Below are 21,108 nucleotides of genomic sequence, written 5' to 3'. Positions count from 1 at the left end.
GGATCCTGTTGGTCGACATCGTCGCTCTCGCAAAACCCCGAGCTCGCTATGACTAGGCAGCCTTAATCGGCACATGCGCAATGCTATGTCTCAGCCGATCGTCATGTAGAGGTCTGCATTCGAGCGCCAATTGTCCTCATCAGCCATAACGAGCACAACCGCATATGACTGCCGCGCCCCCGCCATACATCACTTTCTACGTTCCGAGAAAATCCATACCATACTGTTTCTTGCATTGCGGCGTTCATAGAAGAGCGCAGGTGTTTTCGGTCACTGCTCCTCATTTTGAACTTGTTCTTGGAAGTGGAATCGAACGATAGTTTATTTGATTCACAGCACATGCGCATTCTGTGTCGGCCCTAAAGAATCCCTGACATCAACACTCGGGCGCTAGCCGTGTCACCCCACCGCCACGAACGTCTTCGATTCGGCATCTCCCAACTCGCCGCCAGCGGAGCGCACAGCTGGCAGCAGCAGCGCAGAGGAGTCTTGGACCCATCTTGGCCCCATCCGGTCAGCAGTTGGGATCTCTGGCGGAAGCCCTGCAAATAACAGTCATCGCCGTCAGCCCTGAGTAGCGCACTTCCGTCAGCCGCAGCCAGAGACGGTGAACGGGGAAATTCCAACACGATAAGCACGGATCTCACTGCACGTCGCTCCAGAGACCCTCGCCGAGCGTCCGACTCTTTTTAATTGCACCGCTCGTCTGCACCCTACCCCTCCTCCTCCTGGCTTGTGACTGCACAGCCGGAGCAGAACGACAGCGACCATGGCCGCTCTGGACACCCTGGACATCATCGTCCTAGCAGTGCTGCTGCTAGGAACGGTAGCATACTTCACCAAAGGCACATACTGGGCGGTCCAGAAGGACCCGTATGCAACATCACAGGCCAATGGCGCTCTCAAGGCGGGCAAGACGAGGAACATTCTCGAGAAGATGGAGGAGTCGGGCAAAAACTGTGTCATCTTCTATGGATCGCAGACTGGCACAGCGGAGGACTACGCACAGCGGCTAGCCAAGGAAGGCTCCTCGAGATTTGGCTTGAAGACCATGACTGCCGATTTGGAAGAGTACGAGTACGAGAACTTGGATCAGTTTCCTGAGGATAAGGTTGCCTTCTTTGTGCTGGCAACTTATGGTGAGGGTGAGCCGACGGACAACGCTGTTGAATTCTACGAATTCATTCATGGTGAAGAACCACAATTCAGCGAGAAGAGTGCGGGCGAGTCACCACTGTCAACTCTGAAGTATGTGGCTTTCGGCTTGGGAAACAACACCTACGAGCACTACAACTCCATGGTTCGCGAGGTCAACAAGTCTCTTACCAAGCTCGGGGCTCAGCTCATCGGCGAGGCTGGTGAGGGTGACGATGGAGCTGGTACTATGGAAGAGGATTTTCTGGCCTGGAAGGAGCCCATGTGGGCTGCTTTATGCGAGTCTATGGGTCTTGAAGAGCGCGAGGCAGTATACGAGCCCGTTTATGAAGTCACTGAACAGGAGCACCTCGAGAATGAAGCCACCGTTTACAAAGGCGAACCCAACAAGAACCATCTCGAGGGCACGCAGAAGGGACCTTACAATGCGCACAACCCATACATCGCTCCAATCGCTGTGTCCAAGGAAATCTTCAACGATAAGTCAAGAAACTGTCTTCATATGGAAATCGATATTTCGGGCTCCAACCTGTCTTACACTACTGGTGATCACATCGCTGTCTGGCCGAACAATGCAGGTCGCGAGGTCGAAAGGCTTTTGAAGGTTGTTGGATTGTCCGAAAAGCGCGAGATGCCAATCAAGGTCAAGGGACTCGATGCTACGGCCAAGGTGCCTTTCCCGCAACCCACGACATACGAAACCGTTTTCCGATACCAACTCGAAATCTGCGCACCTGTCTCTCGTCAATTCGTCTCCACTCTCGCGCAGTTCGCCCCCAACGATGAGATCAAGGAAAAGGCAAGCAAGATCGGTAACGACAAGGATGTCTTTGCGGAAGAGGTTGCGAAGAAGAACTTCAACATCGGACAACTTCTCGAGCACTTGGGTGGTGGCCAGGTCTGGGACAAGATTCCTTTCTCGCTGTTCATCGAAGGCATCACGAAGATCCAACCTCGCTACTACTCCATCTCGTCTTCATCTTTGGTCCAGAAGCACAAGGTTGCTATCACAGCCGTTGTCGAATCTGTCGAAGTGCCTGGCGCCCCCCACGTTGTGAAGGGTGTCACCACAAACTACCTCCTCGCTTTGAAGCTCAAGCAGCACGGCGACCCGAACCCAGATCCTCATGGACTCAACTACGCGCTCAACGGTCCACGAAACAAGTACGATGGTGTTCACGTTCCAGTCCACATTCGACACTCGAACTTCAAGCTGCCATCAGACCCAAGCAAGCCAATCATCATGGTTGGTCCTGGTACTGGTGTTGCTCCGTTTCGCGGTTTCGTCCAGGAGCGAGCGCAGCAGGCCAAGAATGGCGAAAATGTTGGCAAGACAATTTTGTTTTTCGGATGCCGAAATCGCACTGATGACTTTATTTACAAGGAGGAGTGGGAGGTGAGTTGCTTGCCCTAGATCTATCACTGTTTGAGCGTGTACTGACTTCTATTCTCAGCAATGGCAAAACGACCTCGGAGACAAATTCGTCCTCGACGTCGCCTTCTCTCGCGAAACCGATAAGAAAGTCTACGTGCAACATAAAATGAAGGAGCGAGCCAAAGAAATCAACGAATTATTGGAGCAGAAGGCTTACTTTTATGTCTGCGGTGATGCTGCAAATATGGCGAGAGAAGTCAATGAGATCTTGGCGACAATTATTTCAGAGCAAAGAGGCGTCGACAAGAAGAAGGGTGAGGATGTCGTCAAGAGCATGAGGGCTGCGAACCAGTATCAGGAGGATGTGTGGTCGTAGATCTTGTTCAGAAATCTTCTGTTTTCTCTTCTTCTGATTTCAAAGAACCCAGAGGTTGTTGTTGTGGATGGAAAGCGAACATAGGGTGATGAAGGATGGCAGGCGGCGTGCGGTGCAATGCTGGCGCTGATGAGGAGTTTTGTATCTAGATCATGTCAATGAAGTCTTGATATCGAATGTTGAAGAGAGTCCGTGGATAATCATTTGAGTGTCCCGCTCTTCAGGTAGTTCGTAGTAGCTGGTCTACTGTGTTTTGTTGTACCACGCGCATTTTAAAATGGAAATTGTGAAAAGACATGACTCTCGCATGGCGAACCTTACGAGCTTGGCCCGTTCTCCAGCGGAGGTGGAAGTCAAAGCCGGTCGGATTCTCCCAGACTTCACATCTCTGCATCAGACTTGATAGGAGTCGTGTCGTTGCTACACCTCAGCTTTCACGTCGTACAGGCTCGCTGCAATGTCCGATACCAGGCCGTGGCATAATGAACCGATGATCACCCCACGAAGTTGATGCAGTCCAGCTGCACAGCCGCTGCAGAGCGCAACGCGAAATGAACTCGGTTTGTGCTGTTGCATCACGCTGCCCTGTCAGTTGACGCTGCCGGGCGCAAGTGTAGAAGGTAAGAGGTAGCGCCGGCAGACGCGCCGGCAACGATCATTCGAAAGTTCCGAGAACCTGGTTCAGCACGCTGAACGTCAAGATATATTCCCTGCATCTCAACATTGTTGTTGCAGAGGTCCTAATGCTGTGTCCGATGGGACGCTGTGCCGGTAGAGCAGGACGTGGAGTTATGACATGGAAAACAGCGGAAGCGTGATGCGCGACTGCGCAATATGTCATTTGGGGAGCGCACCGAACGTGCAGCTTGCTGCAGAAGAGCGAGCATGCGTTGAAATGAGAGGAAGAGCATGACCTTTTGCAATGGCAGCGGTTGTACGAGGCGCGTCGTGCCGCCGGAGCTGTCGCGGTACCTTGCATCACGGTGGAGGAGGAGGACAACGCACAGCGCGTCGAGCTCTCGAACTTGGTGAGTGTGGACAAACGAGCTGCCTTCGATGCTGCCAACTGGGCCAAGGCGGCAAGATCTGCTGCAACAGAAGAAGCTTGACAGCATAGACGCCGATGCAACGCTGTTCGGCGACCTGGATTTCGACGCTGAGAAGAGCGGTTTCATGTAAGCAGAAGTACCAATTGGGAAGAGCAGGTCACGTATTGTGCGCACAGTGCACTTTCTTCAGGTGCCCGTCTCAAGTTTGATCGTCTTTGCAGGTCCAATGCGCCTTTAGCCGGGATAGCAAGGACAGGCTCACGAGCGGGCGCAGGTACAGCATGTGATCAGCAATGCCATGGCTATTTTCAGGCAAGAGCAGGAGATGATGAGTTGTGAATGACAGCGCGCAGAGTCCCCACAGAGGCAGCGGGCGCAGTTCCTAGCTGTTTCGAAGGTGTCGACGACAGGTGCAGAATGGGCGTGAGGGGAGATTGGAATCGAGGACGCGGGTCCCGAACAGCTGCCGGGCTCGAATGTGATGGATCGATTTCTGAGAAGTCGGTCGTTGCGGGACTGCGCACTCAGTACCTGGATTGTGGGCGACAGATGGCAGCGATCATGCTCACCTCGAGGGTTCGTGTGCGCTGTCTGGCGATTCACAAACACCGCTACCAGCGTTTGTGGCGTTTTGCTGGAGCTTGAAGCGTTGTGCAGCAGCGGCTTCTGGTGTAACGTGAACCACAGAACAAAGGCGGGAGGGCTTGCATACGTGTGACAGGTCAGCAGCAGCAGTGATTAAACTGCCCAGGCCTCTCTGCTACCGGCACATATTCCACAAGCCTTTTCCGCGTACATCATCATCGCCATCATCCTCCGAGGAGTCTATAGCATTGATCCTCCAATTCGCCATTCCTGCCATTGTGCGTATCCTTCGTCAGACTGACAATTCGGGACTCCAGAAGGGATCCGCCGCATCTTTAGCATTGGTCGAAGGAACGAGAGCCGCGCGTGAGCCTTGAGAAGCAGCTCGTCGTGTACAGTCGAAACCTGATCCGTCCCGTCTTCACTTCGACATCAACTTCCTTCCGCGAATTTCGACTCTCGGACCGGCGCGCGTGGGTTGACTGCCAGTTCGACACGCCGAGCACCAAATTCTTTCCTTCGGCATCGTCAACTGCATTACTACCTGCCGCCGCGGTGGCTAACGGGCTTGCCGAATACACGAACTAGGTACGCTCCTCCTCCCATACCGCACCTTCCTCCACCACTTCGACTGCGGCAGGACCGACGCTGGTCTCCCCTCCTCAACCAACACCTCCCACATCTTACCTCCACTCTCATCTCCTCTCCTCTTCATCCACCACCAAGTGCACCCAGTTCTTACACACCGACAGATCTGCTCTTTTTCATTCGTGCATTCGCCGTTGACATTACCGCCTCTGCTAGCTTAGCGACTCGACCACCCCTCCTTGCTGCCTTCACTCGCCCGTCCGCCTGAACGGCACCAGCACCCTCAAACAGCACCCACTCGCTCAGGTATGTCGAGATCAAGACACCCCACTTCACTCTCAACAGCACGCCCTGTAGACGGCGGTTGCTCCGAGTTCCCCATCGAACAGGGACAACCTTCACAACCATTTGCTGACCTCATCTTCTCACAGAGACTCGACGACCAGTCCTTTCTCCTCTCCGTTGGAAGCTATCCATCCACACCAAAGCTCATCGGTAAGACCTCCTGCCTTGTGCAACGTGCAATCGACAGCGGCAACACTGTTGGCGTTGGCAACCTGCACCGTGGTCGAGCTTCGTGAAGATATCTTTATTGGGCACCCGAACACTCCCATTTCCCTCCTCGAAAGATCAACATGACTCCTTTCGGGCATCCCAGCACCCACAACTTGTTCTATGGCAAGCAGCATCGTCGTCAGACAATCGCTGACCGTGGCTACAAGAACATGGCAGCCATGGACCAGAAGAACACCAACTTCAACCGCCAACAGACCGGCTACACCAACGCCAACATTTACGGCAACCAGCAGCAGTACGGCAATCGAGGCCAGCAAGGTCAGGCTTACGGCATGCACCACAACCCACAGTCCGATCCAATGGGCGCTCTTGCTCATGGCTTCCAAGGCATGAACATGGGCAACCAGTCCTTCGCGGCTCAGGCCAAGAACGCCATGATGTCGACTGCGGCCAACAATGGCTATGGCGGGCTCCCAACGGCGACCTCGATGTCAGCTTCGATGTACGGTGCCGGCGGACAGTACATGTACCCGAACGGCTTCGCTGCTGCTGCCAACGCCCAGTCTCCTGGCATGTACACTCCTCACGCTTCGCAGTACATGCCGCAGCTCAACTACGGGGGCTATCAGCAGCACGACAACAGCCCGCTCTCGCAGAACTGGACGCCGACCACTGCTGGAGCCACCGGCGAAGTCCCAACGCTCATCACTCCACGCCGCGGTTCCATCTCGTCGAACGAGAACGACCAGCCAACGACCCCTTCGTACGCCGGCTACCCCTACGCCGGCAATGGCGTGGCCATCAACCGCTCGCCCAGTGGTGTCTTCACCCACAGCACCCCATCTCCGACATCCATGATGGCTCCGTACGGCATGCCCGTTGCCAAGCAGCCCGAGCAGAGCGAAGTCTCCCCACGCATTAAGATGCTGGTCACCCGTGACCCTGCCATACCACGTGCCATCCCAGCACCCTCTTCGCCACTCAAGCCCCTCGATCGTGCCCTCGAGAATCAGCGCGGCGAGACGAATGTGTACATCCGTGGCTTGTTACCGGAGACAACAGATGAGATGCTTGAGTCCTGGGGCAGCCGGTTTGGTGACATCAAGAGCTCGAAGTCCATCATCGACTTGAACACTGGCCTCTGCAAGGGGTATGTACACACTTGATGTCGTCGGTCAGCTCGACTAACATGTCACAGCTTCGGTTTCGTCAAGTACCACAACTACGAGGACGCCGAGAACTGCATTCGTGGCTTCCACTACCTGGGCTACGAAGTGAGCTTCGCTCGCGAGTCCTTCTACTCGAAGCTCAAGACCTTCTCCGATGAGGGCAACACCAACCTCTACGTGTCCAATCTTCCGAAGACCATGAACGAGCATGAGCTCGCCAACCTCTTCCAACCTCACAAGGTCTGCTCCTCACGCATCCTGCGTGACAAGAATGGCCATGGCCGTGGTGTTGGCTTCGCACGGTATGTCGTTCCTACTGACCCTTCGACTGCGTCTGAGACTGACCCTCCTCACAGCTTCGAGAGCCGGGACGATTGCGAGGAGGTCATCAAGACCTTCAACAACCACACCATCAAGACTGCCGGAGAAGAGCTCCAGGTCCAGATCCGTTACGCCGACACCCAGGAGCAGAAGTCTCTCAAGCAGCAGACCCAAGCTGCACGTCAGTTCCGGTCCGCAGAATACGAGTATGCAACACAAGCCTGGCGCCAGGGCCGTCTTCCATACGCTGGCTCCACGGTCCACGACACCAACCAGAACACTAACGAGTTCGACCAGTACCTTGGCACCACACCGGCCATTCCCATCCAAGGCCAGCGTTGGGCTCAGTCCGCCATCCGCCAGGCACCTGGGCGTAGCCCGCTCGGTGCAGTGCCGTACACCAACGCCTCTCAGCCACCACTTGTTCAGATAAACGTGGCTTCGGGAGCCGAAGGTCAGACTGGGACGTCCGAGACCACTGTCGACGCGAAGGCTGCCACCACATCGCCGGTGACGGCTCATGCAAACAGCCCGGTCGACTCTGCAGCACCATCCACCGAAGAGTAATGGCCATGCATCCTGGCACGCCCGACTCTTCATCCCATCGCTACTGTCAACGACACGAATGCACCTTGTAAACTATCACGAGTAGACGACTGGCGTCACGATCCCACGAATGACTACGACTGCATGCACTTTCTGCACTCGGACCTTTGCATTACTACAGCACGCTGATGCTTCTGTCCAACTCTTGTCGCTCGCTCGCACCAACAGTATGGACATCTGAACAGAGGAATATGGTGGCATCTACAACATGATCATCAACAATGTGTGTTGGTCATGCCACCCGGCTGGCTTGGAAGTTGTCTACACTTAGCTTTTACGACATGTCATCGGTTCTTGTTTGTTCACATCGGCGGCGGCAGCAAGGCTCTGCCATGAAGACTGTAGCCCTCACGGGCACTATCGGGTATTCAATGGCATGGATGAGGACGTGGGAGAGTAATGGTAATTGTTCGCTGCGATGTTTCATTCAAGCGTTCATGACTCGAATGCACGGAAAAGTAAATACAATGGTATTGATCTCTGCTTGTCGCTGACATCTTCTTCACCGCTCTCCTGATTGCGACCTGCCTGTTGAAGTCGACAATGGTGAGCTTTGCTCCCATGTTCAACCTGCTGCTGACTTGAACACATCACACATCATCACATCATCACACATCTGCACTGCAATGCCATTCTGCAATGCCGCGTTCTGAGCATGCATGGATACGTTGACGAACCCCGGTACAGCGGTAAAGCTCGGGTGAACTCTTCACTTCGATCTCCGGCAACCCGAAGCGCTTTGGGTTGACATGGTGGTGCTCGGCCTCGGACCGGCATTCACGGAGCCGTTCGACTGGGTAGCCCTGATGTGTTCGCAGCGATGAAGAAGCTGAGGCCTTCTCAACCGAATGTACCGGCCTTGGACGTGGCGACGAATACGGCTACTTGTCAAGAAGAGCACTGGGGAGAAAATAGTGGGAGACACGTGGGAGAGAAGATGTCACGTCAGCATCAGCGGATCAGAGTGCTGCGAACATGCCACCATGCATCGGAACCAAACTCACGCATGTGGTTGTATCGCACGTGCTGTCGGATGGCTGGCAAGCCGAAGACAGAAATGGAAACTGAAAAGGTTGCGCAGCGCGCAGAAGCTGTTGCTGCGAAATGCCTGGCTGTGGACCGCGATGCGCAATGCAGCCACCATGTCATAAGCTGCGTATTCTGCGTGCAGTGCGTACGGGTCTTACTAGGGAATGGCTGTCGGAAGGGAGGGCTGTACATAAGTGGATCAACTTGATTCATGAGGCTGGAATCCCGCCCTTTTCCTCGATGGCCTGTTGCACGCGGTGTCCAGCTAGGAGGTGTTTGACGGGTTTGACAGGCCTGTGTCATGCAACGTGCTGAACCCCTTTCAGGCGTTTCGATCAGGCGATGCAGGATGTTTGGATGGGGGTGGTGTTTGGGGTGCGGCGCCGGTGTCGTTTGGTGTGAGCTGTAGAGTTTACGATTCGCTGGAAATCTTGGGAGGGTCTGCTGAAACTCTGGGCCGTTTGCAGTCTAGCGGCAGACGGAGCTGCAAGGTACGGCGAGGTACCGGTTCGCTAGAGGGCCCAGAGGAGAGGTGTGACGAGGTGCCGAACGACGACATTGCGCGGCAACAGGGCACCAGCACCACCAGCAAGACGTCTCGCCGTTCGCCCTCCGCCTATACACCTTGTTTCCGCATTCTTCACTTCGTTGGGAGCCTGGCGACTGGCGGACGATGGACCTTCGAGGCGGCGAGGACCCCCGCGACTGAGAAACGCATTTCTACTTCTTTTCCCAGTTTCATCGCGGACCAGGCAGGCCAGACTTACCAGGCAGGCAGACGCGGGAGAAGCGCTTCCAGAAGGCCCTCTACATGGCATGCGATGAGTGCTGGGGACAATGAGTAGGTTCTGTCCGAAATTGCCTTCTCACGGCAGCACACAACATTTGTTGCTGGTCGTCACATGTACCGCCCGACGCCCGCCACAAGTACCGACGTACATGGCGCGCTGCTGAATGCCCTCTTCGATGCGCGTGGACGTGCCCATACTGACAATCACTGTCCCTACAGCCGTGCCCTCGCCCGCAGATGGACGCACTCCCATCAGCAATACCGTGACGCCGAGCCTCTACACCGACCCGAGTAGCAGCCCACCACCCGAACCGCTGCTGGTGGCGCCGCCGACTGCTCCATTCGTCTACCCGCCGCCGAACAATTCGAGCGCCTCGCCCACGCCGACGCATTCTGCACACTCGACCCGCGATCCCAGCGTCACACGAGGACGAGCACTGAGCGCGACTGCTTCACGCAATGCCTCGCCGCGAGCCCTTACACCAGCGGGGCCATCCACGCGGGCACATGCACCCAAGCAGAGTATCGAAATCGATCGCAAGCCGTCCGTGTCGTATAGTCATCACCGACAAGCGAGCATCGTACATGGCGTGCAGCACTCGCGTAATCCAAGCCTGATGGCGTCGGCAAATAGTAGTCCTTTGAGTCCGACGAAAATCATGTCCGCATCGACATCAGCTCCCCAGGACTTTGGGTTTCCGGCAAACCTGAAGAAGAGCCCCTCCACGTCGCAGCTTGCACAATTTGGTGGACCGCAGAGTAATGGAAGCAGCCCGGTCAATGCGGCAGCTGTCAACAAGAGCTTCGAGAGCGTTGTCGGGGGACATCGAAGGCCAGAGAGAATGCATAGTGGTCGCTTGAACAGACCCAATGAGCACAATCGATCGCAGTCGAGAGCACATGGCAGTGGTAATGGACAAGAGCCTAAGACCGTGGGCGAATATGCGTTGCATCACTTGTTCACTTCATTTATTGCGGAAGCAGACGAACGCATCGAAAGATGCATGCCGAAGCCCGGAGAGCCGGAGCCGCGTATTGAGAACATATGCGGCGCAGGAGCGGATCTGGCTTTTGATCAGCTTATATCCTCGCTCGGCCACATCAATCGGCACAAACCGAACTCATTAATCGATTCAGTAATTCATTGGCGGAAGAAGAAGGCAGATGCGGCGAACAGTGTTTACACTGAATTGCGAGCCATGCGAGAAGCGGCAGGCTTGACGCAGAGGACGATTGGCAGTGGCACATACTCGACCCCAACTTCGCCCAACGGGTCAGAACTCAACATTATGGAGCAGAGGGTCATCACAGCAGACCGGAGATCGACTGTTTCGATCTACATCCTTTGTCGTGTGCTGATCGAGATCATCGGGCAAACGACGCTGAAAGCTCTCAACGGACCGGACAATTCTTTGAATACCGCCGGAAGACTGGAGGATGTGATATATGGTCAGCTACAGAGCGCTGATCCTGACCTGCTCGCAACGTCCTCTGTTATTCGCGCGAATTGGGTGATTCGAGGGCAGCTGCTTGGCGTGATGAGCGGGATAAGATTTGAGCAAGTGGCTGAACGCTTTCTTCGAGACTTGGAGGCGGCTCAGAAACGGCTCGGGCTCAAAGGAGTGGTAGACCACAAGCTCGCGGCGAAGACCTCGCTTCTGGTGCAAAGCATGCGGTGGCTCAAGGTTCGATCCCAACCTGAGGCGGAATGGATTAAATCGTGTGATATGCTTCATATTCTGGCGAAGTTCTTCGCCGAAGTGCACGGCCGGACTACGAAGCACGCGTACGCGGAGCTTTTCGAACATCTCTTGCTCCCAGTAGCTGCAACAGCGACCACCGAGCTGAATCACCCCAAGTGGAAGGAAGTGGTGGCCATCATTCAGCCAAAAATAACGCAAATGCTGTCGAAAGCGGATCACTGGCCATATGTGTATCCGCTCCAGGCTGTATTATTATGCGCGTCGCCCGCTGAACAATTTGCAACGCAATGGCTGCCTCTTGCAGTGAACTTCCAGCCAAAGTCCAGAGATCGAGCAGGACGATCGCACGCACTGAAAGCTCTCTGCAGGTTGACGTGGCGATATCTCTACAGATTGGCTGACTCGCCCAATGCCATCATGCGGAAGTTGGAAGAGATCGTCAAGCTGGTATTCCAAGGTGGCAAGCGAGTGCTCATATCCACGGATCCAATGATCGCTGATCCTCTTATTCAGCTCATTCGGATCATCGGATTCAAGCACCAGGACTTCTGTTTTCGGTTCATCATCTTCCCGCTCATGAACGCTGAGCTGTTCTGGGGACCCGTGAAAGACTTGAAGATTGAGAATCTCGACCCGGAAAAGACAGTGATCGCCATCCGAGCATTCTTGGCCATCATGAGTGACTTAGAAAAGGGCGAGGTGCCTCCATTCCCGGTTCGCTTTGAGTGTGATGCATTAATGGATCCCTCGTCAAGATCACCCATCACCCATCGACGGACGCGCTCGCAAGGTTTCGCAGTGTCCGCCGGACGGACCGAACGTTTATCACGACCAGTAATGACTACGAATCTTAATGACATTGCGAAAGAGTACTACGTCAAATTTTGCAAGATGCTTGGCCACTTGACGATAATTTGCGACAATACATTTGGTGGTCAAGCCGTGCTGGACGAAAAGTTTGCTTCACAGACGACGCCGAAGACACCAATGGCCGATGCTTTCACGTTCAACAGGAGAGACGACTTCACGAATCCGACGGATCTACGGCAACATTACTACGACCTGCTGCATGTTGCTGTTGAAGCGTTACCACGATGTCTTTCGCCGCATTTGCCCATCAATTCTCTTGTCAATCTGCTCTGCACTGGCACGGCGCATGTACAGTCTCATATTGCCACTTCCTCTGCGCAGTCATTGAAATCAATTGCGCGACAATCATATGCGCAGCAGGTCACGATTGGATTTGCTCGCTTCATCTTTAATTTCGATGACCGGTATTCTACCGTGTCTGATGGCAGCCTTCTGGGCCCGGGGCATATTGAGAACACGCTGAAGCTCTACGTGGAGCTTCTGCAGATCTGGATCGACGACATCCAGCAAAGGACGCGAAAAGTGGCATCAGAGCCGAACGACGAGGACGAAGGCTCGAAGCCACTACCTCTCGATCTGTCGGGCATATTGGCACATGTCGACGAAGTGGAGTCGCACGGTCTGTTCTTTCTGTGCTCTCCTTCGAGAGCTGTTCGAGCTGTCGCAGTGAACGTGCTGCGACTGATCACAAAATTCGACACAGCTCTGGGCAAGCCTAGCAATCGCATTATAAGCATTCTGGAAGGCGGCTCGCATCAAGTTATCGACGTCAACGATGAACGACTGACGTTGGCCGAGCGAAGTCGTCTACAGAAGGGTCTCCGCAAGAGCAATGTCAGTGGCAGTCTTGTTGAGCTGTGCAGCAGTGATGTGGCACACGACCAGAACCTGTGGTTCAAGGTGTTCCCGAACTTGATTCGACTCAGCTCGGAAATCTGCTTGCACGCTGTGGCCTTAACGAGAGAGCTCGTGTGCCAGCGGCTATCTCACAGCTATCGTGCCATCGGCGCTTTGGCTGACGGGCAAAAAGCGATGGAGCAGGCCTACTCTAATGGCAGGCCTGGACCACGACTTCATAGCACGGCTCCCGAGGTGGTGATCGAGCAGTGGAAGATCCACCTCATCTTTGCTTGTACGACTTTGACCAATATTGGCGGCTCGCCAACTCATCTTACAGTATCGAGCCAATCGACACAACATACCCGCAAAGGCTCCAAGTCTTCGGCCACGAGTCAAGAACGAATTGCCTCGGCTTCGGAGCTCTTTTCAAGAGTTGTCCCGTTCCTGTCTGTACCGAACGCAGCGATTCGACATGCAGCTGTCATTGGACTAGGCGCAACGAATGCCACGCTATTCCAGAGCCTGCTCGAGACTTTGCAGCCATATGTCTTGGCATGCACTCAAGAAGCCAAGGAACGTATGGCTGCTCATCAACGGACCATCAGCACAAGTATGAGGCGAAGCAGACGGACTGACTTTCTTAGAACGGAGATCACACACCTGCTGAGCTTGACTGTTCACTTGCTGCAAAGTCCAACCATTTCTAGTGAGGAGTATGTGATGCACTACATGATGGATTACACAAAACACCTCCGAATCTTCCTGAGCGACACAGAGATACAGGGCGAGCTCGAGTTCCAGAAACTAAGGACACACTTCTGCTTGCTCGTAGAAGGCTTGTATGAGTGCATTAGGAACCTCAAGGACGGCTCAAACTGGATGTCATTCCAAGCGAGGCAAGCAACCTTCTCACTCATGGAGAATTGGTGTGGCTTCTCGCCTATTGAATCGCAGCTGCGACGCCAGCAGGAGAATGTCCGACGTTCTATTCTGGAACGTGAGGGAGACATGCGTAGCAGAGGCATCATCAACTCTGCTATCGAGAAGGAGAAGACCGAGCTCAGTGCAGCAGCACTTAGCTCCATGGCCTCGCTCTGTGCTGGCCCGCTTCGATTCGTGGCGGATGGCAAAGTGCTGATGCAGTTTGACATTCGACGCATGCTCTCTTGGATCAGCGCTATCTTTGAGGCACCCAGCGACCGAACTCACTCGCTCGGTCGTAAAGCACTGCAGAACCTAATCGTTCACAACCCTGATCAATCAGCACTGATGGCACAAACAATGCGCATGTGCTACGTAGCTCGAAGCCCGAAAGCCCTTGCTAGCTACTTTGAGGTCGTCACGAAAGTGCTCACAGAGCATAGCAACATCGCAACGCCGTTCTGGAAGATCTTGTGCGCCGGCCTTTATACCCTTGGAAACGAGAACAACGAGATTCGAATGAAGTCAGTCAGGCTGCTGCGTACACTCGAAGAGCGACAACAGAAGACATCTAAGCTGCAAGACCTGGACATCAGTGTTTCTGACAAGACAACGGCAGTATACAAGCTGGCACAGTTTGAGATCTCGCGTCGCTTAGCAAGCCAGCATCCTGAGCTTGCCTTCCACGTCTTCTCTGAGTTCTCTGCATACTTCAATGAACTGCAGCCCGACCATCAGCGGAACATGGTATCTGGAATGCTGCCGTGGATTCAGGCGATTGAACTGCAACTAGATCCTAATGGCGGACCTACAGGAACATCATACATGCTACTTGTCAATCTGTTCGAGATCACAGTGAAGACGGGCATCACGCTGCACAACGAGATTCAAGCACTCTGGCAGGCACTTGCTACTGGTCCCTACGCTGGCAACGTGCAGCTTGTGCTCGATTTCATCATCAACATTTGTGTGGACAAGAGGGAGCAGAACTTTGTCGTCTATGCCAAACAGATCGTGGTCTTCCTGTCCAAGACGCCTGCGGGCGCGCGGGTCGTCGAGTATTTGCTCATGCAAATTTCGCCCAAGAACATGGTTGCTGAACGACGTGCGCCCACGCAAGCACCAATGGAGACACATCACTTGCAGCTACCGTACGTTGCTGACTTGACCCAAGTTTTGCCAAGCGGCGCGAAACAGAGCGGACTCTCGCTCGGACAGCTCAGTATGATCCTTCTAGTCGATCTTGTCGTCTCCCCACTGCAACTTCCAGCCGACAAGATTCCGACACTGTTGCAGGTCATTCTGGTTCAGTGGGATCAGCACATCAGCATAGTTCAGGACCAAGCTCGAGAACTTCTTGTTCACCTCATGCACGAAACAGTCATCTCTAAGATCAATCCAGGCGCAACCGAGCCAGACAAGCAGTCTATTGAGGACTTCATCGAGTTGGTGCGCCGGCAGGACCCCAAAATTGCCTGGTCTTACACAGACAGTGAGATCCGCGCTGGCGAAGAGGACAGCCGTGCAGTCTCTGAGCCTATGGCCTACGTGGTGGATGAAGTGGTACGCATATTCTCGATCGCATATCCTGGCATCCGCGAGGAGATGGGCAAGGTTACAATGAACTGGGCGACATCCTGTGCTGTGCGGCACGTTGCTTGCCGTAGCTTCCAGGTCTTCCGCTGTGTCTCGACTACTCTCGATCAGCAAATGCTGGCAGACATGCTTGCACGTCTGTCAAACACGATTGCTGATGATGAAAATCACGACTATCTCATTTTCTCGTTGGAGATCTTGACCACGCTTCGTAGCATTATCGCGGCACTGGAACCGCTGAGCCTGCTTCAATACCCCCAGCTCTTTTGGACGACTTGCGCTAGTTTGGACACGATCTTCGAGCGCGAATTTCAAGAGGGGCTCAGCATGCTTGATCAACTTCTCAAGAAGATGGACCTGAGCGATCCTGCAGTTTTGAACATTCTGCGCGGCAGCCAGCCTGAAAGGTGGGAAGGAGGTTTCCAAGGTGTTCATGCACTCATCTATAAAGGAGTGCGTTCAAGCAGCTCAATGGCTCGTTCTCTGCAGATCATGGAAAAGCTTGTGAAGCTGCCATCCAGCGATATTGTTGGTCCTGACGATCGACTGTTGTTCACGACAATTGCGAACCTGCCAAGGTATCTGCACCATTTCGAGGATGAAAGCGACCTGACGTGCAGAGACTCAGCAAACACACTTGCGTTCGCCGCTGAGAGTCAGAACTATGTCGGCATTGCAAGGGTTCTCACCGGCTTTGTGGAAGCAAAGTATAGGAGCGGCAACGACTTCCTCGCCCAGTGTATGCAAGCGCTTCGGACTGCTTTCTTCCCTGCGGAGGAGTTCAACACTCTGGTGTTTCTTCTCGGCATGGTGAACAATGCTACACCGTGGTTCAAGGTCAAGACAATGCAAGTCCTTAATGTCATGATACCAGACATCGATATGCGTAAACCGGAGATCACCAGCCACGGACCAGATCTGATATCGCCGCTTCTTCGTTTGCTACAGACTGAGCACTGCCAGCAGGCACTTGGTGTTCTGGACAATGTAATCGACATGACGGGAACGCCGCTTGACAACAAACACCTCAGGATGAGCATGGCGGGCTCGCACTCTAGTCGCGCTACTCGCAAAGAGTACGACAGCACCAAGAGCTTATACGGCATTCCGGAAGAATCTGGCTGGTCGATTCCGATGCCCGCTATCCATTCGCAGCAGACCAGGACAAACGTGCACGCGGTGTTCTACACACTGGCTTACGCCGGCATGAACGGCATGCAAGACACCGAGCCACAGCCAACACCAGAAATCGAATTTGATAAGGACGAGTATCAGGAATCCTACTTTGGCGATGGTCGCACATCAACCATGATGTCTGATGACACTCGCGTGGCCGAGACCAATATTGGAGAGCTGGTGGAGAAACTCGATACGCTTGACGACTTCTTCGATGATGGAGAGTCGCCTCAACCGTTGACTAATGGAAACAGCCTGGCTCGATACCCAGTTGACGAACGAGAGGAATTGTACGATCAGCAAGCATTGCCAATACTGCATCGCTCTCTCAAGCGAAACGCGAGCATCACGTCCTTCCAGACAGGGTTCGCTGAGCTGCGGTACCAGGCTCCTCATCCACCCCCTATAATGAACCCAGCAGCTTTCGCTCAGTCCGCACGACAACCCACGCAGCGGCCAGGTCTGCACAATCGCAGCATTACCTCTCCAGTGATGACCACCAAGGTGCCGCTGGGGCCACAATATGAGGTGCTGTCCGACAATGAGGCAGACGTCGAGCCCTTCTCCGATGGTGATGAGGATCACTCAATTAGCAGAGCGAATACCAACGAGGAGCAATACCAGCCGAGTCAATATACCACCAAACCAGCAGCTGCTGGAACAGGAAGCTTCAAAGCGCTCCGATCTGGATTGAGGAGATTGACGAGTAGTGGAGGCAACAAGGAAGCACGCGAGCAACTCCGGGCCGCTGTGGCCAACCCAAAGAGTCCAAACCCCAAGGTCCCGAAGATGCCTGCGCCGTATGCTATGCTCGAAAGGGCGAATACTACGCAAGGCCCATTCAGTGCTGAACCATGATCTGAGCCGCAGTCTTTGATTGTTTTGTTCTTGTTTTGAGGAAGCGGCATTGCATTGTACGAAAGAATGAGAGAGAAACTTGTAGATCGACACGATGTTTACATACCCATTGCCGAAATTGATGTATGTAGGATAGTATAGATACCCCATGAGCTGAGGAAAGGCTCGGAAACGATCGTTTTGATGTACACTGCACATGTTCAACACTATTATCGAAGACATTGAGGAGGTAAGTTGCTCGTTTAGCGCGTTAATAGTCTTGACCAAAAGCGGAAAGTTGAACGAAAAGAATCTCTGTCGTCATCATGTTTTGATGGTGATGACGTTGTACGACGTCTCCCTCCATTCCCAATGCCGAGGCCGCTATTGGATCATTGGGAATGATGCTTCTAGCTTGACAGAGCTCTTGCTTCCTTCCTCTTGACACTCTGTTTGTACTCTTGTACTTTTTCTGCTTCCTTCTTTTATTTTTGATACTGAAGATCACTCTCATACCAAGACGCGTTCCTGGAAAGTCTAATTTGATCTAAGCATCATCCTTGAGAAGCTTCACTACTTCATTCGAACGAAGACGCAGCTCCCACATCACATTTCGAGCTCTTGCGACAATCATCTGGAGGAAGAAATTTTGAAACGGAAACGAGTTCCAAAATGTCCGCCACAATGAGACAAAACCTCTTCAAATCCGCTGCTGCATTCCGCGCCACGGCTGGACCTGGACCTGCTGCATCGAAGCGAAGCTTTCAAGCTGGAAGGGTTGTGTTTGCTGGGAAGGAGACGAAGCCAGGTACGTTTGGAAGATTCATCGACCCTAATATTACGGGAGATACAGCAAAAGCAGCATCAGGTGCTAATCGCTATTGTGAATCACAATAGGCAACGAAGACCCCGAAGCACGCAAAGCCGAAATCGAACACCACAAACAAGCGCAATTGCGAGAGCAAAAAGAGGGGAAGAATGAATGGAAAGAGGCGATTGCGAGTGAGAGTGAGAGTATTGTGAGTTCTCCTTTTCTGCTTCTAACAGTTTTTCATACCCATGACGAGGTTTGCTGAGTGGGTGCTGACCATTTTTCGTACACAGGCCAAAGCGGATCGAGGCGAGTTGAAGGCCGACAAGGCTAGTATTAAGGAATTGCAGGAAGAGAGTGCGAAGGCTGCGAAGAAGGAGAGGTCGTAGAGGGCAGGCCTTTGGGGAGGATGTGACAGAGACAGAGACAGGATGCTGTGAAAAATAGGACTGGCAGAGAGATACACCAGATCGCGCGGGGTTGAAGAGCGACAGCTCATGAGGCGGCGTTTGGCGCTCAGCTAGCGAGGTTCGAGGACAGTGGTATGGCATGCAATGACAATACCTGAAATCGATCAAAGTTCGAATGGAACGTTGAGTTTCTCTATGTTTGTTGAAACTACGAGCTTTTTTGTGGTATAGAACTTTCTACAGCTCTTTGAGAGCGCTAAAGTAACTTTTAGGATCCTCGAGGCGTACGCCTTCCATTTCTTCTCTCACGCCCAACATGCTTACTTTGCCGCCGCCTTCACCTTCGCCCTTAAAGTCCCATCCATCGAAGAGCTTCTCTAGAGCTTGGACAGTCTCGGCTTTGTCCTCAATCAGAAGAGAGATGGCATCGTAGCCACCGGCTCCAGGAACCACACCTCCGATCACGCCAGGCACTTTCTCGCAGGCGTCTAGCAGTTCGGTCTGAGCAGGAGGTTCAATGGGTACGCCGCTTTTTTCAGACATGAGCCGGATCAGCTGTCGTATGCGGGTGAACTTCTCGCGCAGTTTCGAGTAGTCTGCGGTTCCAGAAGTTGCGACTTCTCGGAGCTCAGAAGCAAGAGCTAGATTCGCCTCGTCCAGATCTTTCCAAATGGCATTGGCTTCTTGCTGCTTCTCAGCGCGCCATGCGAGGACTTGCTTCACCATGCCTGGCGTTTTGGACCCGCACGAGACATCACACATGACGAGTCTCAGCCCCTTTGGCACACGTACTTGGTCTTTGAGAATCTCGGTGTCCCATTCGAGGCCATGGAAGGTTTCGTCCACAATGTCTTTGATCTCAGCGCCAAATTTTGGTGTGCCTGGATTTGCATGTGATGCAAGTATGGCCGGGGAGAATCGACGATAGACCATTGTGCCATAGACGGCGGAGGCAACATCGAAGCCGGACCCTACCTTGCCTTGTGCTGCGCAGTGAGCTGCTTGGGCGAGGTTGTGCAGGCGTCTTTTGCCAGAGTCCAGGGCAACATCGAATTTGGAGCGTGGGAGGTAGTGAGTGAGCAAGGCTGCTGTCACGGAAGTGACCAGAGCAGCGGATGAGCCAAGTCCAGTCTTTGGGGCCTTCGAAATGGGCAGCGCAAAGTTGTGGAAGCGTGGTCTTGTCCCATTGTTGTCACTCGAGATGGATGCTGGTGTCGAGTAGTAGTCATTGTCAGCGAGGATGGTGATGGATGCTGGAGATATTGTCGGATGGCTTATGCTTGTAATGTAGCTCAGCGCATAGGCAATGGTCGTTTCAATGAATGGGTTGCGATTCAGGTTCAGATCTGCGTCTCTGTGAGGAGGGTGTTGAGTAAGTGAGAGTCTTCGAGATGTTGTACAGCAGTAGTGCTTGTTTGTTCACTTGGAAAGAAGCATTTGACCTTCATGGGGATCGTAGGAAATAGGAAAGAACGGCAGTACAACTCAATACAAGACGAAGATACATGAAGGCAGCACGACTGAAGGGACAGTCGAAAGCACTTACACTCTCAATGGGACGACCTGCACGCCGCCATCTCTCTCGGTCAAGCGGTAGCCATACTCCCAGATGGCGTCGAGAAACTGCGGCGACTTGACGATGATCTCGTTGAGAACAATGCCTTTGCTCGTAGGGATGTCTTCGATCAAGACGTGGATGCGAGCATCGAGGCCGAAGACGAGACCGGTGTGGGCTCTGTCGAGCACCAGATATCCGCCGGCCAGCAGCACTTTACCTGGAGCAGAGACCGCCACAGGACTGGATGAAGCCATTGGCGGTCGTCCAGTCGGAGGCGCTGCCCGGACCGGCCGAAAGAGGCGGTGCGATCGGCCGTGACAGGGCGTGCAGGGCAGCACGTGGAAGGACGGGCGTCAGGACGCGGAGGTTGGCGATGGAGTTAAGAGTCGAGATGCCGATGGGTGGGTGCAAGCGAAGAAGGACCAGCTGACCTGACCTGACCTGCCGTGTTCGAGGAAGATTCGCGAAGCCTGAGGTGACTCGGATTGAGGCTAGAGGATTTTGCGGAGAGGCGCTCGTGGCACAGCGGCGTCGGTTCCTGGCCGCTGACTGAGCGAGGGCGAGCGCAGCGCCCAGTCGCGTGCGAGCAATGCAGCTGGCGAGGGCGGAGCGGTGGCAGATGACCGCGCACAATGGCTCTCGCGGATCCTGCAAGGCTGTCGCCGGGGATGAGAGCGAGTGAGCAGCGCACTGGATGTGGCTGTCCTGACACAGGCCAATCCGGATCTGGGGGCCCAGCGAGAACAAACCGTTTGCCCGTCGAGTCACAGCGCGCGGCGCATTTCGCGCACTCTCGCTGGAGCCGTCAGCAGCGTCACCAGCCCGCC

The 21,108-nt window shown here is 54.0% G+C and overlaps 5 protein-coding genes across 5 annotated transcripts; 4 read left to right on the top strand and 1 right to left on the bottom strand.

The window, feature by feature from the left end:
* Window positions 1-769: 769 nt before the first annotated feature.
* Window positions 770-2,906, top strand: RHO25_007617 (uncharacterized protein; the record flags this gene model as incomplete). The annotated part of the gene is made up of 2 exons (XM_023599799.2): window positions 770-2,551; window positions 2,610-2,906. The coding sequence occupies 2 exons, from the start codon at window positions 770-772 to the stop codon at window positions 2,904-2,906; spliced, it is 2,079 nt and encodes a 692-aa protein (XP_023448730.1).
* Window positions 2,907-5,763: 2,857 nt separating this feature from the next.
* Window positions 5,764-7,701, top strand: RHO25_007616 (uncharacterized protein; the record flags this gene model as incomplete). Its single annotated transcript, XM_023599798.2, has 3 exons — window positions 5,764-6,794; window positions 6,843-7,115; window positions 7,170-7,701. 3 exons carry the CDS (start codon window positions 5,764-5,766, stop codon window positions 7,699-7,701), a joined length of 1,836 nt encoding a protein of 611 aa, XP_023448731.1.
* A 1,905-nt stretch (window positions 7,702-9,606) lies between these two features.
* RHO25_007615 (uncharacterized protein) lies at window positions 9,607-17,523 on the top strand (the record flags this gene model as incomplete). The annotated part of the gene is made up of 2 exons (XM_023599797.2): window positions 9,607-9,610; window positions 9,779-17,523. The coding sequence occupies 2 exons, from the start codon at window positions 9,607-9,609 to the stop codon at window positions 17,521-17,523; spliced, it is 7,749 nt and encodes a 2,582-aa protein (XP_023448732.1).
* A 651-nt stretch (window positions 17,524-18,174) lies between these two features.
* Window positions 18,175-18,702, top strand: RHO25_007614 (uncharacterized protein; the record flags this gene model as incomplete). Its single annotated transcript, XM_023599796.2, has 3 exons — window positions 18,175-18,310; window positions 18,400-18,521; window positions 18,607-18,702. 3 exons carry the CDS (start codon window positions 18,175-18,177, stop codon window positions 18,700-18,702), a joined length of 354 nt encoding a protein of 117 aa, XP_023448733.1.
* Window positions 18,703-18,960: 258 nt separating this feature from the next.
* On the bottom strand, window positions 18,961-20,535 carry RHO25_007613 (uncharacterized protein; the record flags this gene model as incomplete). The annotated part of the gene is made up of 2 exons (XM_023599795.2): window positions 18,961-20,077; window positions 20,270-20,535. The coding sequence occupies 2 exons, from the start codon at window positions 20,533-20,535 to the stop codon at window positions 18,961-18,963; spliced, it is 1,383 nt and encodes a 460-aa protein (XP_023448734.1).
* Window positions 20,536-21,108: the final 573 nt, after the last annotated feature.

Source organism: Cercospora beticola, chromosome 5 (genome assembly GCF_033473495.1).
Source record: "Cercospora beticola chromosome 5, complete sequence".
Lineage (NCBI taxonomy): Eukaryota > Fungi > Ascomycota > Dothideomycetes > Mycosphaerellales > Mycosphaerellaceae > Cercospora > Cercospora beticola.
This window is presented reverse-complemented; position numbering and strand designations above follow the sequence as displayed.